This window comes from Uloborus diversus, chromosome 8 (genome assembly GCF_026930045.1).
Source record: "Uloborus diversus isolate 005 chromosome 8, Udiv.v.3.1, whole genome shotgun sequence".
NCBI classification, from domain to species: Eukaryota; Metazoa; Arthropoda; class Arachnida; order Araneae; family Uloboridae; genus Uloborus; species Uloborus diversus.
Window position 1 is genome coordinate 102,964,119 of NC_072738.1, and position 15,642 is coordinate 102,979,760.

The 15,642-nt window shown below is 32.9% G+C and overlaps 1 protein-coding gene across 1 annotated transcript in view; it reads left to right on the forward strand.

Annotated features, from left to right (window-relative positions):
* The first annotated feature begins 1,981 nt into the window (after window positions 1-1,981).
* LOC129228044 (translation initiation factor eIF-2B subunit alpha-like) overlaps window positions 1,982-15,642 on the forward strand; it is a 28,947-nt gene continuing 15,286 nt past the window's right edge. The window contains exons 1-5 of the mRNA XM_054862674.1: window positions 1,982-2,041; window positions 2,364-2,414; window positions 4,595-4,696; window positions 11,049-11,188; window positions 14,057-14,173. Coding sequence (XP_054718649.1) covers window positions 2,402-2,414; window positions 4,595-4,696; window positions 11,049-11,188; window positions 14,057-14,173 — 372 coding nt within the window. The 5' untranslated portion in view covers window positions 1,982-2,041; window positions 2,364-2,401. The remainder of the gene's footprint in view (window positions 2,042-2,363; window positions 2,415-4,594; window positions 4,697-11,048; window positions 11,189-14,056; window positions 14,174-15,642) is intronic.

The following is a 15,642-nucleotide window of genomic DNA, read 5'->3' on the forward strand; positions in this document are numbered from 1 at the left end:
CTTTTTCTTTTCCCATTTTAGAGCTAAAATGTTGGTTAAAAGTTAATTTTTGACATAATCACACATGTCGTAAAAGTTAATTGATCGCATGAAGCTCCTTGAATATTCTCACGTGTATCTTTATTTTTCTTTCGTGAAAAGCATAATATTCCTAGAGAAATATTTCCAACAAGTGCTAAAATGTTATGAGCTTCATTCGTGTAAAAAGGGGATAAAAATTAATTTAGATCATGCCGAAAGGAACTCCTATTTGAATTGAAATATGATTTGAACTCCCATTTAAATTCTGTCTGCCGCACCGTTTCATGAAAACATATATTTTTTCATAAAAATGTCATAACATAAATGCAGTCAAGTTACGTAATTTAGTGCAACATGGCATCTGAAAGATTCTTGTTCTGAAAAAACTAGTTTTCTGGGTTATTTTTACTGGCCCGGGCTTTGTCGAACCCTGATTATTACATGTTTATTGAATTTTATGTTTAAATCAAATGGTAAAAGCTGGGTGTGTGGTGAAGAAGCTGCCTTGCCAGTTGCCAGTTGATCACAGCCACCTTCATGCTAAAACGAAACAAGGATTAGGGCTTTGGAAGATATCTCCTGAAACTCCTTTAATTATGAAATTTCAAAAACGTAATTTTAGTTTATGTTAGGAAGGGGATAATTGTTCTAAATTAAAGGCTAGAAATGGCTAGTACCAAGAACAGAATGATAATCTTTACTAATAATAAAGTTGAAAGTCTCTCTGTCCGGAGGATGTCTGGATGTCTGTAGGATGTCTGTGACGCGCATAGGGCCTAAACCGTTCGACCGATTTTCATGAAATTTGGCACAAAGTTAGTATGTAGCATGGGGGTGTGCACCTCGAAGCGATTTTTCGAAAATTCGATGTGGTTCTTTTTCTATTCCAATTTTAAGAAAAAAAATATCATAAGATGGACGAGTAAATTACGAAATTATCATAACGTGGAACCGTAACATGGGCACAAGCCAATTGGCGAGATACGAAATTATCATAATGTGGAACCGTAAGGTGGGTACAAGCCAACTGGCGAGAAAATTCACCATACATTATTTGTAAATATACAGGCGAACCAAAAGACCTTTTGATTTTTCTATTACGGGCAAAGCCGTGCGAGTATCACTAGTAAGATAAATAAATACCTTTGTGCTGAACAGTAAAGAAAGAAGAGCAAAAAATCATAATTTTAGGCAGTGCTTTGTAATGGTATAAGAATGAGTGCTTAAAGTGCTCTTCTAAATTTTTTTCAAAATTTAAGTCAATGAACAGTATTTACCTGACGTCACTGCGGGTAAAAACCCTCACTGCAGTGCATTGTGGGAACTGTAGCAGACGAAAATCCGGTACTACAGCGTATATTAACACTTGTATTTATACGGCTTATAAACTCTTCTTTATATTTAAAAATGAGAGGTTTTGTAAGTTTTTTACTAAGAAACGTTGTAAAAGAATGATGAACGATTCATTTAATACGAAATACTCTCTTTACTATTGTATTTTCATGGGTTTAAGCCTCTTTGGTTCCTCATCAGAAACATGGTGAAAACTCGAATTCTCGTTTTACTTTTCTCTTTTCTCGGCATTTTTCATGCAGTCACAAGTCTGTATAAGCCCTAAGTAGAGGTAAGTTGGGAGTGGGTTCCGTGGGTCTCCCGAGAAATTACTCAATATTGAGGACAAAATGCAATTTCAAGCCATCTTCGGTGGTACTGGATGGAGTAGGATATTCGGGTACAGTCCCTGCCTGGATGGCCCACTAGAATTGGGGCCACATTTGAGCAGGGGGGGGGGGGCTTAGGCCCCTCACAGACGTCATGATCAACATCCAACAAGATTAGATAACCGGGCACCGTTTTCGAACGCAACCAATATTTGGTTTTCCTCATGCGTATGGAAGAGGAGAAGCCAATCAAATATATCTCTTATTCTATTACCGCAATGCCACTAATGATAATGTACTAATGTTTACATCAGCGGTATACTTAGGAAATTTTTGAAGCTGGATCCCACACGAACAATGTCTGTAAATTCAGCAAAATATTGGTTTTCATAACAACTTTATAGTTTATTAGACATACTTACCCAATATTATTCACGTTATTTGTTTGTCTTCAGTCATTATTTTCTATTTGTCATATTTTAGAAACATGTAGATATTTTAGCTAAAAAATTCGTAAATGCTTAGCTTACACGTTTATTGTATTAACTTGTAGAAAAGATTTTAACACTTGAATATTGCAGTGCATTCAAAATATTGTTACAAGAAAGGATTAGAATGTCAAAATTCTTTATTTTTTGTATTATTGTATTGTTAAGATAATAATTAATTTTTCTTTTCTAGTATAAATTGACCCATTCTGAAAATTTATTTTGAACGAGATGGATAACGAAAGTAGGTATTTTTGCATTATTTATAAAATTTGATTAGGTAAACTATGTCTTTTCCATTTATAAATTGCTAAATAATGCCACCCTCAATTTTTTATAATAAATAATTTTACGGGAACAGCGTTTTTATTTACTAAATTATTTTAGATGAATATCAATTCATGTTCAAATATATTGATCAAGAAGCTCAACTGTTTATCTAAAAAAAAAAGAGAAAAGATGAGAATTTTTTATTGAAGTGAAATCAGTCACATAATTTGTTCAGGGGCGCCGACTTTCAAAAATTATTGGGGGGGGGGGGCTAAACGTCACCTGTGATCCGGGGGTATGTAATCAATCCCCCGTCCCTTCCCCCACCCTTTTCCAAAAAAAAATAAGTAAAAGTTCAGGTTTTTGAATTTTGAAAATGCCAATTTACATATTTTATGATTTATACAAACAAAAAATATGTGGCATAGCGTTTTCAAAGTTATTCTAAGAATTGGTACGTAAATTTTCTGGTTCAATTAGATCATGTCACTTGTTTTCAGTGAGGGACATTTTTACAGTTCTATTTTGGGGGAAGTCGTCGTGCAGTGCCGTGGCTAGGCATTGATATAAAGTAGGGCACTTGACTTGCACGGAAGGGCACTACCAGTGGCACCTACCCACAAAAAATTGGTAGGGTGGGGGGCATACCGCGGGTCTAACCCCAGGAAATTTTCTTAATTGGAGATGAAAAAAGAAAGTTTTACAGTTTTTTAAGCATTTTAGAGCAATATATTATCAACTTTAGAATCCCGAAAACTTTACTCTCGCTAACTCAACACAAGTTTTGGCTTTGAAAAACGAAAAAAAAAAAAAAAAAAATACTTGTATGGTATTTTCGTTAAAAGTTAATTTAATTTATAGTATAATAATTTTGTTTTCAGACTATAACAGAACAGTGAATATATATCTATAAAAGGATTGAAATTATATTTAAATAAATCTTAAACTATCATTAAAAAAAATCATAAAATATTCCTGTCGCACTTTGATTCTAAGTGAAATAGCTAATTTAAACTTGCTTTGAATAAGACTCAGAGTTCATTAAATAAAAATAATATCCCAAAGTTAATTTGTTTAATATTAGTTAATAAAGTTAATATAGTATGTAAATAGCCGGTTTTTATAGGGTCTTATACCCTAAAAATATTTAAGGATTTGAAAAAAAACTAATGCAGTACTATAGTAATACGTAATAAAATAATAGTACTAATATTTCAGAATTTTAATCTAACATTGTGTATGTAGTTAATTCTCTATTTTATAGAGATTTTTAAAATTGCTCTAAACACCAATATTAGAGCTGTCTTTAGAAAGGTGCAAATGTCGACCGCCTGACTAGATTACTGAATTTGAAGTCGTTGACGACTTAACAAATATTCAATTTATCCAAAATATCTCTGTGGTTATGAAGAACAGCCAAGTTGTTCAATCGCTTCTGCTTTTCAGTTAACCTGCTTTTTACTGTAATAATTGTTTTAACTCATTACGGAATGTATTTCACAAGGTAACTATCTTCAAACAAGGAAAATAAAAAATACTAAGACAAATTTGAGTTTAGAAAGCATTAAATAGCTAATAATTTTCTTAAATTATTGGTGGGGGGCTCAGGCCTCATGGAGTCGGCACCACTGAATTTGCTTGCACATATTAATACTGAATCAACTTCATCATGCAGATGAATTGAGATATGGGAAATCATTCCATCTAATATGCATTTATCATTTAATGATTATTACCAAAGTTTAACAAAAACTGTAAATTCTTAGTAGCCTGGAAAACATTTTAGATGCAGTCAAGTTATTTCCCGGAGTTCACAGGGAAATTTAGTGCAACTTGGCATCTGAAAGATTCTTGTTGTGAAAAAAACTAGTAATCTAGATAATTTTTTACTCGTCCGGGCTTTGTCGAACACTGATTATTACATGTTAATTGAATTTTATGTTTAAATCATACTGGGACTTACTTTTTTGTAACATGAAGTTCACATCTCAAAGCAAATATTTATGTGGGGCAAGTTTAACGTTCTGCATATTTAATTTTTCAAATTTCTTATGGCTCTATCATTGTTTCTTCTTCAGTACTATGGCCTGGTGCAGACCAATGCTTTCTACCTCTGCAGACAAATATCTTTATATGTCTTTCAATTTCTTTTAGGTGCAGTAGCATCATTCAAAAATATTCTGAATGATCAACCTGAAGTTTCACCAGCCATTGCAGCACTTACTGTACTGTTGGATTTCATGAGCAAAGATACATGTAATTATTTCAAATTGCAAATTTAATTTTAAACAATACAAAAAGTAATCTTTAAACAATGGGGGGGGGGGGAGCTGGAGGAATATTAACAAGCATGTTATATCAAAAGTGAGGGAGTGCTTGTGTTAAACTTTCAAGCAGTGGAGGACGCCAATATTAAAGCAAAGTAGGGGATGCACACCCTTCATCTCCCCTTGACTACACCACGGGTATATAAATATATTTCCAGCCTGGCTGTGATAAGATGATTCTTGATATGCAGTAGATTAACCGATTCCACTAGCGCAGCCAGAAAAACCTTCTAGAGGTTTTTTTTTGATGAAAAATAGCTTCTGGAGATTTTTTTTTTTAAATCAAAAATATCTTTTCAAGGGATTTTTTGATCAAAGCAGCCCTTTCATATACATAAACTACTGTATTAAAATTTGCTTTTATGTTTAAAATAAAGGCTCTGGGGGGGGAGGTGTTTTCACCCCCCCCCCCCCCCTGCTCTGCGCCACTGACCGATTCCATATGATAAACAGAGATCAGGGGAACCGGTTTACTCTGCTAACAATGGTTTTTAGTGCAATGCCAATATAAGAGTTTCTCTTTTTTTTAAATCAAACATAAATGAACTCTACCAAGATAAACTCTTGTTATCAGTGCCATACAATGTGTGTGTGTGTGTTGCATATTGTTTTTGTGAATCTTTTTTTTTTTAAATTAAAGTTGAACTGTTGTTATATAATATTTATAAGAATGTTTGAAATTATACCCTTTTGTACTTTTCTGAGTGACTTTTTATGCAAATTCATAAAGAGAGAGAGAGGGGCAGAGAGTTAAAATGTTTTTGTTGACAATAGTTCACACGTGAAGTAAATTAATGCAAATGGGTGTAAGAACCAAAATTAAAAATTTTGTACAAACTTAGATAAACTATTACAAACGTGAATTTCCTTGTACAAACGGTAGAAAAAACCATCGTCTGTTTTATGTCAAGAGATCAGGGTTTGAAAAAACGCAGGGAGTTTTCAAAAAGCTTAGCCCACAATGGGTTTTTGATTAAAAAAAAACTTGTGTTTTTTCAGATTTTTGATGAAACGCCTGGGCTTTTTCAGATTTTTCAAGAATAATTCAAATTTTAAACTCTATTTAAATATTGCACAAAACTGCTGCTTTGCTACTCTTAAGTTTCATAGAGCTTTGTATAATTTCAAATCATGCATCTATTTTTACTCAAATTTGATATGAAAAATGTCAAAATTAAAGAGAAAAATATATGAATTTGGAAACAGTATAATACTTATATGAAATAATATCAGAATTGGAACTGATGTGATATACCCCACCTTTGGCGACTTTTTCCTGTTGGCGCCAAGAAAGCGTCGCCAAGAAAACGATGTATGACGACATATGTCATACATCGTTCTTAGCGATGCTTTTTTAGCGCCAACAGGAAAAAATCAGATAAAAAAACATGATCAAAGCACTTCAGAACACAATATATATAAAAACAACATAAAAGCACAACAAAAAACATCACGAATATATGCTTCAAAAATGTACAGGGCCGGGGTTTTTTGTAAACATATTAAAATACAATGAAATAAATTATTGTATTAATTACAAGTCGAAATTAATCCATTAATTTTTTTTTCATCATTTCTCCGGGATATGAGACCTCTGGCTCGCCAAGACCTCGCTCTGCTCGGTCCGTTATCCCTCCGACTGTTAATATACATTACAGTCGGAGTATGGTCACAGTTATGTATACTACAAGAACCCCTCAAGGATTTGTAAAAACAAAGGATTTTGGAAGTGAGAGGTTTTTTTTGAATTCTAAAATAAAGAACTTACCTTTTTATATGGTATAAATATTCACACTCAGTCTAAAACAATACATCATATGACAATGGCACGTTACAGATACACACCACGTTGGAGTTAACTTTTAATTAACCTTCAAGTTTGAAGAAACTGGCATTTTCTAATGTTTTTACTTCAAAACACAACTACTGAATTTAAACTAACACAAAATAAGCATTCCTGTAAGGTATATTGCACGAAACAACACCACGTCGTAAAATCCCCCTAAGAGCGGAACATATGTGCACCTACCTCCACGGACACACGTGCGAAAAGAATTAGTTCACATCTGTACTTCCCAGGTATATTCTGCAGGGTTACTAGGGCTACCGGAAAAAGTTTTATCGCCAACGTTGGCGATTTTCGAAATGAGCTAAAAATTCTATCCTCGCCAAGGGGGGGGGGGGTATATCACATCTGTACCTCAGAATTTTTATTTCTAAAACATAACCATTTAAAAAGAAAACATTTATCTCTATTCAGAGACAAATTTTGTGAGTAAGGTTTGGAAAAAAATGCTGCTTGTAATCCCAAAATGTATCATGTAGTAGTATATTTTTGCAGTTTCTTCTCGCAACCTATGTTTTGAGATAAAGCAACATAAGCCGTAAACATGAATAAGAAAAATATTTTAAAATGCACTGACTCAATAAGTTAGAAGTAAAGATTTAAACAGTATTAAAAATGTAATTATTAAGTGGCATAATAAATTTGGCATATAATAATATAGAAGTAAATATGTTAGAAATATGTAGTAATGTTTACAGTTTAAGGAATATGAGTATATCCACAGGGGTTCCCACATATGGGGGGGGGGGGGTCATAGCGCAGGCTGCGCCATTGAAATTTTTAATGGGGGTTGTTTTGAGGGGGTTTTTTTTTCATTTTAAGGCGGGATTCTTGCTTTAGGGGGGCTTTGCAATTTTTAGGGAGGGGGATTGCGCCCTTGATTTGGAAGGGGGCACCCCAGGTGATAATCACAAAGGTATTGATTTTGTTTAATTATTGCAGTCTCACCTTGCATAAAGCTGCTGGGTCATTCCATGTCAAGTGATCCAAAATTAGGGAAATTTTTCCCCTCACCCTTTTGTATTTCTTTGAAATTTGGCTCATCGATTGTACCCTTCGAGGTAATCAAAAGTCCAAATTTTTAGATTTTTATCTCTATTATTTTTTTATTTATAACACTTTGATTTTTCGAAAAACCCTCTTTTTTTCATGGATGTTTGAACATAAAATGGACAATAACTCAGCACCAAATATAGATAGAAAGATTTGGTAAAAAGCATTTTAAAGTATATTAGTTGCTGTTTGATTGGATATGCAACATGACTAATTTCAGAAAATTTTTAATTTTTAAAAAATGAAATTTAAATTTTAAATTGAAATTTCTCAAAAAAGGTATAATGATTTTTTTTTTAAATTCTCAAAAATTTGTGTGTATTTTATCTTTATTTGGGCAAGGTTTCAAGTTGGGATCTCAATGGGATCATATTTTTATGAATTTTTAAATAAAATTTGACTTATGAAATAATGACTTTTTCAGATTCTAACTAGTTAAATATGGGGTTTTCTTACTATGGATGGTCTAATAAGTAGTAATTGATCATGATTATGCTTGAAATGAGCTGACATGAATTTGTAGATTGGTAAGCCCCCCCCCCCCCCCCCCACCACCACTTTTAATTTTTTTTTTTCAAAACATTTCGAAAATTAAAATTAAATAAATAAATAAGTAAAACAAAATAAATAGTAAACTTATTAAAAGTTGGTAAATATTCTTCTTTAAAGCAAGAAAAAGCCCCCCCTCCCCAGCACCACCACTTTTATTTTTTTTTTTTCAAAACTATTTTCAAAACACAAAAAATAAATAAATTAATAAAATAGAACAAAATGAACAGAAAGCATATAAAAAGCTGGTAAATGTTCTTCTTTAAAGCAAGACGAAGTACATTCCCCCCCCCCCCACCCACACATACGATTAACACTATAATAGTATCACGCCTCACCTGACGCTTTTTTTTTCGGACCAAGTGTTTCTTTTTCAATCTGAACTTCACAAAATTTACTTGATTAATTCACTATCTGATAAGGAAAGTTATGATTCATTTTATCCCCTACCCCTGCGCCAACTTTCAATTTTGGAGGGAGAAAAGAAATGGTTTGCCCCAAGATCATAGCAAAATATGAGTGTTTCCCCCCATTTTGTTTCATTCTTTTCACACTAAACTAAAAATCAATCTAAGTATCAGATCATATGTATCTCCGCATAAAACTGTCTTTCTACAACATTTGGAGTGCGGCGGTCTTCTTTTCTTTAATGCTAGTTTTTTTTTTAGTTTCAGTTGTAAAGGAGAGCAATGCAGCGAGATCTATTTATGCATATATTAAAAGCAGTTATAGATCAAACAAATTTTGCTAGTTTGAGCATAACCTTCCATGTTGTTAAGCTTCATTCCAGATTGCTCTTCCCCCTCCCCCTATCATCCCACTTTTCGAAAGAAAAAAAAAAGCTGCAAATGAGTGGTTCTATTTGTCTGTTAAAGTTTTTCTGACTTTTAGTTTTTATGACACCCCCCCCCCCCCATTTATAAGCCTTAGTCACTGCTGATGTTTAGCAGCGTGCATCCCAGTTTATTATGATTATAACTCTTACATGCCAGCTTTTTTTTTTTTTTAATACAGTTTTGAAAAAAAAAAAAGGATAAAAAGTGGTTGTGTGGCAGGGGGGGGGGGGGTACCAATCTACAAATTAATGTCAGCTCATTTCAAGCATAGTCATGATCAATTACTACTTACTAGACCATCCTTAGTAAGAGAACCCTATATTTAACTAGTTAGAATCTGAAAAATGTCATTATTTCATGAGTCAAATTTTATTTAAAAATTCATAAAAATATGATCTCATTGAGATCCCAACTTGAAACTTTGCACAAATGAAGATAAAATACACACAAATTTTTGAGGATATTTAAAAACAAATTCATTATACCTTTTCTAAGAAATTTAAATTTAAAATTTAAATATCATTTTTTAAAAATTTTCTGAAATTAGTCATGTTGCATATCCAATTAAACAGCAACTAATGTACTTTAAAATGCTTTTTACCAAATCTTTCTATCTATATTTGGTGCTGAGTTATCGTCCATTTTATGTTCAAACATCCATGAAAAAAAGAGGGTTTTTCGAAAAATCAAAGTGTCATAAATAAAAAAATAATACAGATAAAAATCTAAAGATTTGGACTTTTGATTACCTCAAAGGGTACAATTGATGAGCCAAATTTCAAAGAAATACAAAAAGGTGAGGGAAAAAACTTTGGATCACTTGACATGGAATGACCCTGCTGTCAAAAAAAAAAAAAAAAAATAATTTGAATTTTGACATCTTGAATTCAAATTATGTTTTTCGCAATCACAAGTGTGTGTATGTAGGTGTGTGTGTTTGTGTGTGGGGATGAATGTGTGTTTGTGTGTAGGGGTTTGTGCATGTGTGTTTAGGCATGTGTGTTTGTCTGTGTGCTGGCATAAGTGTGTGGGTAGTTGTGTATATGAATGTGTGTATGTGTGTGTGGGGGGGGGGTATGTGTATGTGTGTAGACATATGTGTTTGTGTCAGTTTGCTGGCATGAATGTGTGGGTAGTTGTGTGTATGTGCGTGTATGTGTGTGTGTGTAGCTGCGTATGTATGCACGTGTGTGTAGGACATGGATGCAACCTGGAGACGGGTTTCGCTATAGGAGCAGCATCGTGAGGAGCCGGTCGACGGTGACAGGGTGCGGAGGGTGGCGTTGGGAAAATAAAAAGATAGGACATCAAAAGAGTCAAATGAGAACAATAAGCAATCGTGATTGCTCAAAAAAAGAGATTCCCTGTTACAGTTTATCAAAGTGTTTTTCCCAACAATGTTTTTTTAAAAAAATCTTAAAAACTGATTGAAATAATTACTGCATATTTTGGTCTCCTAAGTATTTTTAAAAAAATTATAAAACCCACATGCAGTTTTAATTTCTAATTCCTAATAAATTAAGGAAAGCTTGCAGAAAGGAATCTTGCAATTTCTGAATTTAATATTGACCAATATAGTTATAATATTTAGTTTGATTCTGAAGCAAATGTTTTCAATATGCTGTGAATTCTGGAAAAACCCGTTTTACTAGGATAGTTGGTTTTTCCAAGTGGGCCCACTTGAAAAACCGGAGCAGTTTTTTCCAACTGGCCTGTTTTGGAAAACCTCTGCAAGAGGTGATACTAGTAGCCTTGATAGGCGCAGCTATACTGCATGGATTAGAAAAAATGTTTAATGAATGCCTACACAGGATTTGAACTTTGAAAGCATTTTACTCTAAACTTTAAAAAGTTCACTTACATTCCTTTGCTTCTCTGCCTCATATCATATACGAGTATATAGATCACTAACTAACTATAAATTCATAAAAAAAAAAAATAAAAAAAATTGTTCTTAGAAATGTGAAATATATGTATATACATTTTAATGTTTACAGCTGAAACTATTCAAGGCTTGGATAGCAATATAAAAGCTGTTGTTGAAGCATTAAATGGTGTTGATTGTTCTGTGACATCAGTAAAATCCGCTTGTGAACTTTTTATGCGATTTATTACTCTGGCTTCATTAGATCATAGTGTAAGTATTTACCTAATTTTCTTTAACTTTTACTTGCTTCTACTATTTATAACTCGCCTGCTATAGCATTGTATACTTTTTCATTAAATTCTTTTCCCATGCATTATTGCTAAAATGACTGGTAATTCATATTTTGCAATTATCATTTGAATAAAAAGTGTTTAGTTAAGAAATAACTAAAGTTAAGAAATAAGTGTGAATAAGAATTTACTTTAGTTTGAAATAGGTAGCTTTCAAATTAATTGCAAAATAAGAGAATGCGAGTTGTACCTGTTTGTGTGTATGAACATCATCATTTAAATCAGGACTTCCAGACCTTTCAGTCTTTGCTCGCCTTTTTGAATATTGATGTGAAGTCACGTTCTTCCCCTTTGCCACCACCACATATTATCAATGCAAGCAACCAACATTGTAAGTTGAAAAAGTTGGTTAATATAGTAAGGCTGGTTATAAATGTAAATTAAGTAATTACGGGCCCAAAATTTAACATCATTATATGTAGCTTTATTTGGAACATATGATATTATAGAATCCAGGAGTGCCCCTCCCCCCAAGAACAAGAAACCACTGCTCCCTCAAATGTGACTAAGGCCATCCCCAAATCAGGAGCCCCACCAAAAAAGGATAAAAATACCCCTAATAATTTCAATGGCACAGTCTCTGCCACCCTAGGTGAGCACACCTGTAGAATCAAAGAATTGAAACCAAACTAATTTGAGGTAACCTAGATTCAAGGTGAGGTTGGCTTGTATTGCTAGTCACTTTCATAGCATCAATGGCAGGGCTGTTTGTTCTTAATAGATTTTTGATTGTTAGTTTGTAGCATTTGTAATTGAAAAAGCACACCTTAGGTCCCGTTCAGTTTTGTGCTTTTCTGGATAGTTTGGTTTTATGTATGGATGCAAAAAATTCAAATTTGCAGAAATAAATATATGAACAAATTTCTATGTTCACATCTCCCTTGATATTTATCCATGCCTTCCAAGGGACACACACCCCAGATTAAAACTCCCTGATTTATTTTAAATTAGGAAATGTTTTATTTTATTTTTTATTATTATTTATTTATTTATTTTTATTTTTATTTATTAATAATTTTTGTCTTATTTATTTGTCTGTTCTGGAAAGGTCAAATCAATTTGGAAAGGTAGGACTTACACCTAAATTTAATTACAATAATTTACCCAAAAATGTGTTCAGAAATGTTAAGCCAACAAGTCTATATTGTCAGGGAATGAATATAAAATCAGAAGCATGAGCATTGTATGAAAGTAAATGCATGAAAGAATGCACAGAAATAAATTTTAGGCAATTAAGTAAATTTACTGTTCTGTTTTTATGCCATTCTCTTAATTTTGTGTGAAGTCTTTTAGGAATCCATAAAGTAGCCATAAACTGTGCAAGATGTAGTTATTGCTGTAAGAGGATTTGTTATTTTTGAAAACTAAATTGGAAAATCAGAATATCATCGTACTGCAACAAATGCCACTTTATTTGCTTTTCTGTTTTTTTGCTGATCATTAACAGTAAAGGATTTCTAATGTCTTTTACAGGGCTCATAGTCCTCATATATTTCTTATAGTTTTGTAGTTTGAACCAATGGGGAACCAATACTGAAAGTTTCATTATTGGTTCCTTTTTACTTTCTTCTAAATCTAATATATAGAAAAAAGTATTGGATTCGTGCAAATTTTCGAATTTCGAATTTTGATGGATTCGAACGTTTTAAGGTGTGCTGAGTCCATTTCAACTATTTTTTGAAAATGTCTGTCTCTGTGTGTGTATGTCTTTGTGTGACCAGTTTTTTGTGGCCACTCTACAGCAAAAACTACCGCATGAAATTGAACGAAATTTGGTACACATATGTGCCCCTATGTGAACTTGTGCCCATTGGTTTTTGGCGCGAATTCCTCCAAGGGGGGTGGAGCAATGGGACGTTTTTTGAGTTACGCGTGATTGCTATTCCTCAGGAAGTGACTGGCGGATTCAAACAAAATTTGGTCCATATGTTGCCAGTAACAGGAACAGGTGCTGATTCAATTTTGGTGTCAATAACTCAAATGGGGGTTGAGCTATAGAACGTTTTTTGTCTTCAATTGTGACTGCTGTATCTCAAGAAATAATGAACGGAATGAAAGAAAAATTTATCGGCAAGTAGCCCTTGGTGGGTATAAAAGCTGATTTTATTTTGGTGTCAACAGCTAAAAAGAGGGTAGTGCAATCGCCCGTTCTTTTTTTCCACTGTGAGTGCCCTATCTCAAGAAGTAATGCTACGTTCTGGTTGAAATTTGGAATACATGTGAATCCATATGTAAACAGGCTTTGGTTCAATTTTGACACCAATCGCTCCAAGGTGTTTTTTTTTTTTTTTGTGTGTGAATAAAAATAGCTTTATTAATGCAACAATAAGAAAGATAAATCGTAATAGATTGTCATCTGCGTATTTTTCATGATTTTAATTGTATGGAAATGATCGGAAATATTATCTCAATGATTTAAAATTTTAAACTGTTGCCATCTTATATTGTTCACAAATAAAATATTTGTAATTAATTCAAGCAAGACTTTTAAAATAACTTTCAATTTTCGCTCTTTGCTTTGCTTTTGCAATAATTCAGACATTGGGATGGTCGTCAAGTTTTTGCATGTGTAATTTTGTTTTTGTTGGGAATATTGCTTCCCCGTCAAGCATAGAGAGGGATCAGAAAAAAAAAGGAAAATATAGAAGAAAGTTTCGTGATGACCACAACATACTAGTTTGTTAACTCTTCAACTTATTTATAGGTTTGTTTTTCTATTGCACCATTTGACTTTGTTTCATGAATATTTTGTTAATTTTTAAATTTTTCTTTGTTGCATATTGTTTAGGACTTTAAAGAATGCAAACAAGTTCTGTCTCAAAGAGGCACAGTGTTCCTTGAAAGAGTATCTGCTGCAAGATTAAAAATTTCCAAATTGGGTCAAACATTTATTGTTGATGGAATGGTGAGTTTCACAAAATTCAATGAATTTATTTTTAATCTGAAGTATTTCTTGGTAATTTGGGATAAGATTTGTGACTATGGTGTGACTTTTTTTAACAAATCCATTATCAGTGTTGGTAAATTTCAAAGAACATATTATAATTATTAAATGTCTTTTTTTTCTTCTGATGTAATTGCAGTGGAGCCTCGTTTATTTAGCCCCCCGTTTATCCTGACCTTCGGTTAACCTAGATCAAATTTCTAGAATTAAAAAAAAGTTTCATATTCACATAATAATAAATTTAAATTATTATAGCTTAATTATAAGTAAGCCTAACCTCCACTTTTGTTCTGATTAAATTGTCGCTAAAAAGACAAATGGGCATATCTCAAAGAAAAAAAAAAAGACCACCACAGATCTTTAAATTGGTTTTCTGCAAAATGCTTAAAAGTGAGACACGCCCATTCATTTTTTTAGCAACAAAAAATACAGCAACTGCCCCAGATCATGCAATAATAATAATTTAGCAGACGTTTTGGAGTACTTGAAGGGTTTGTTCAACGCCTCTGCAACTGAGCTGTAAATGATAAAGTGTTTGCAATGGATGAAACAATCCTATGTAATTTTGCTGCAAGGCATTGTGCTTTGCTGTAATAAAAGGTAAATTTGCTTATTTAAGAATTTAGTTTGCCTCTTACCCATATTACAGGGATTATCCAAAGTTTCCTTTATCTGTATTACTTCTGTTCCCAGTTAGTTTGGATGAATGAGGTTGTACTGTAGGGTGGTTTGAAAATTCATGTAAAAAAAAAAGTTTCTCCTAGATAACAGGACACCCCTCAATATTTTTATACTTGTAGATAGTAATATACTGGAAGAATTTTAGCTTCCTGTTTCAACTGAAAAAGGGTCTCAACCCCCTCACCCGAACTTCATAAGTATACGGAGGGATGGGGTAAAAATACATTGAACTGAAAAGACAGTGCTACATATTATAATATAAATGAGTAATATGCATATACACATTGCAATAAAATAATTATTTACAAAAAAAAAAAAAAACAGCTGGGGGAATTAAATGTTTCTAAATTTGTGACATTTTCTATGCTACTGCTAGTGTTAAATTAAGGGGTTATTGAGCACCCTCTTAAAATTTGAGTAAGAAGCTAAACCTTTTACAGCATAATACTATTAGTAAGTCTGAAAAAAATAGGGGGTGTCCTGGACTCTAGCTGAAAAAAAGTTTTTTTGAACCCAGGCAAGTAGCTAGAACTTCGTTAAGGGGGGGTCCAAGGTTGCACGAACTTCAAAAGAGGAGGCATGCTAAAGCAGAATTAGTAGCTGATAATTACGCAAGACTAAGATAAATCCAATTAAAACTGATCATTAAAATATGATAATTAACTAAAATTAATTAAATAATTGAAATTAATAGAGTCATTAGTTAAAATTAGTTAACAAAAAGTTTATGTTAAGTGGTAATCACATAC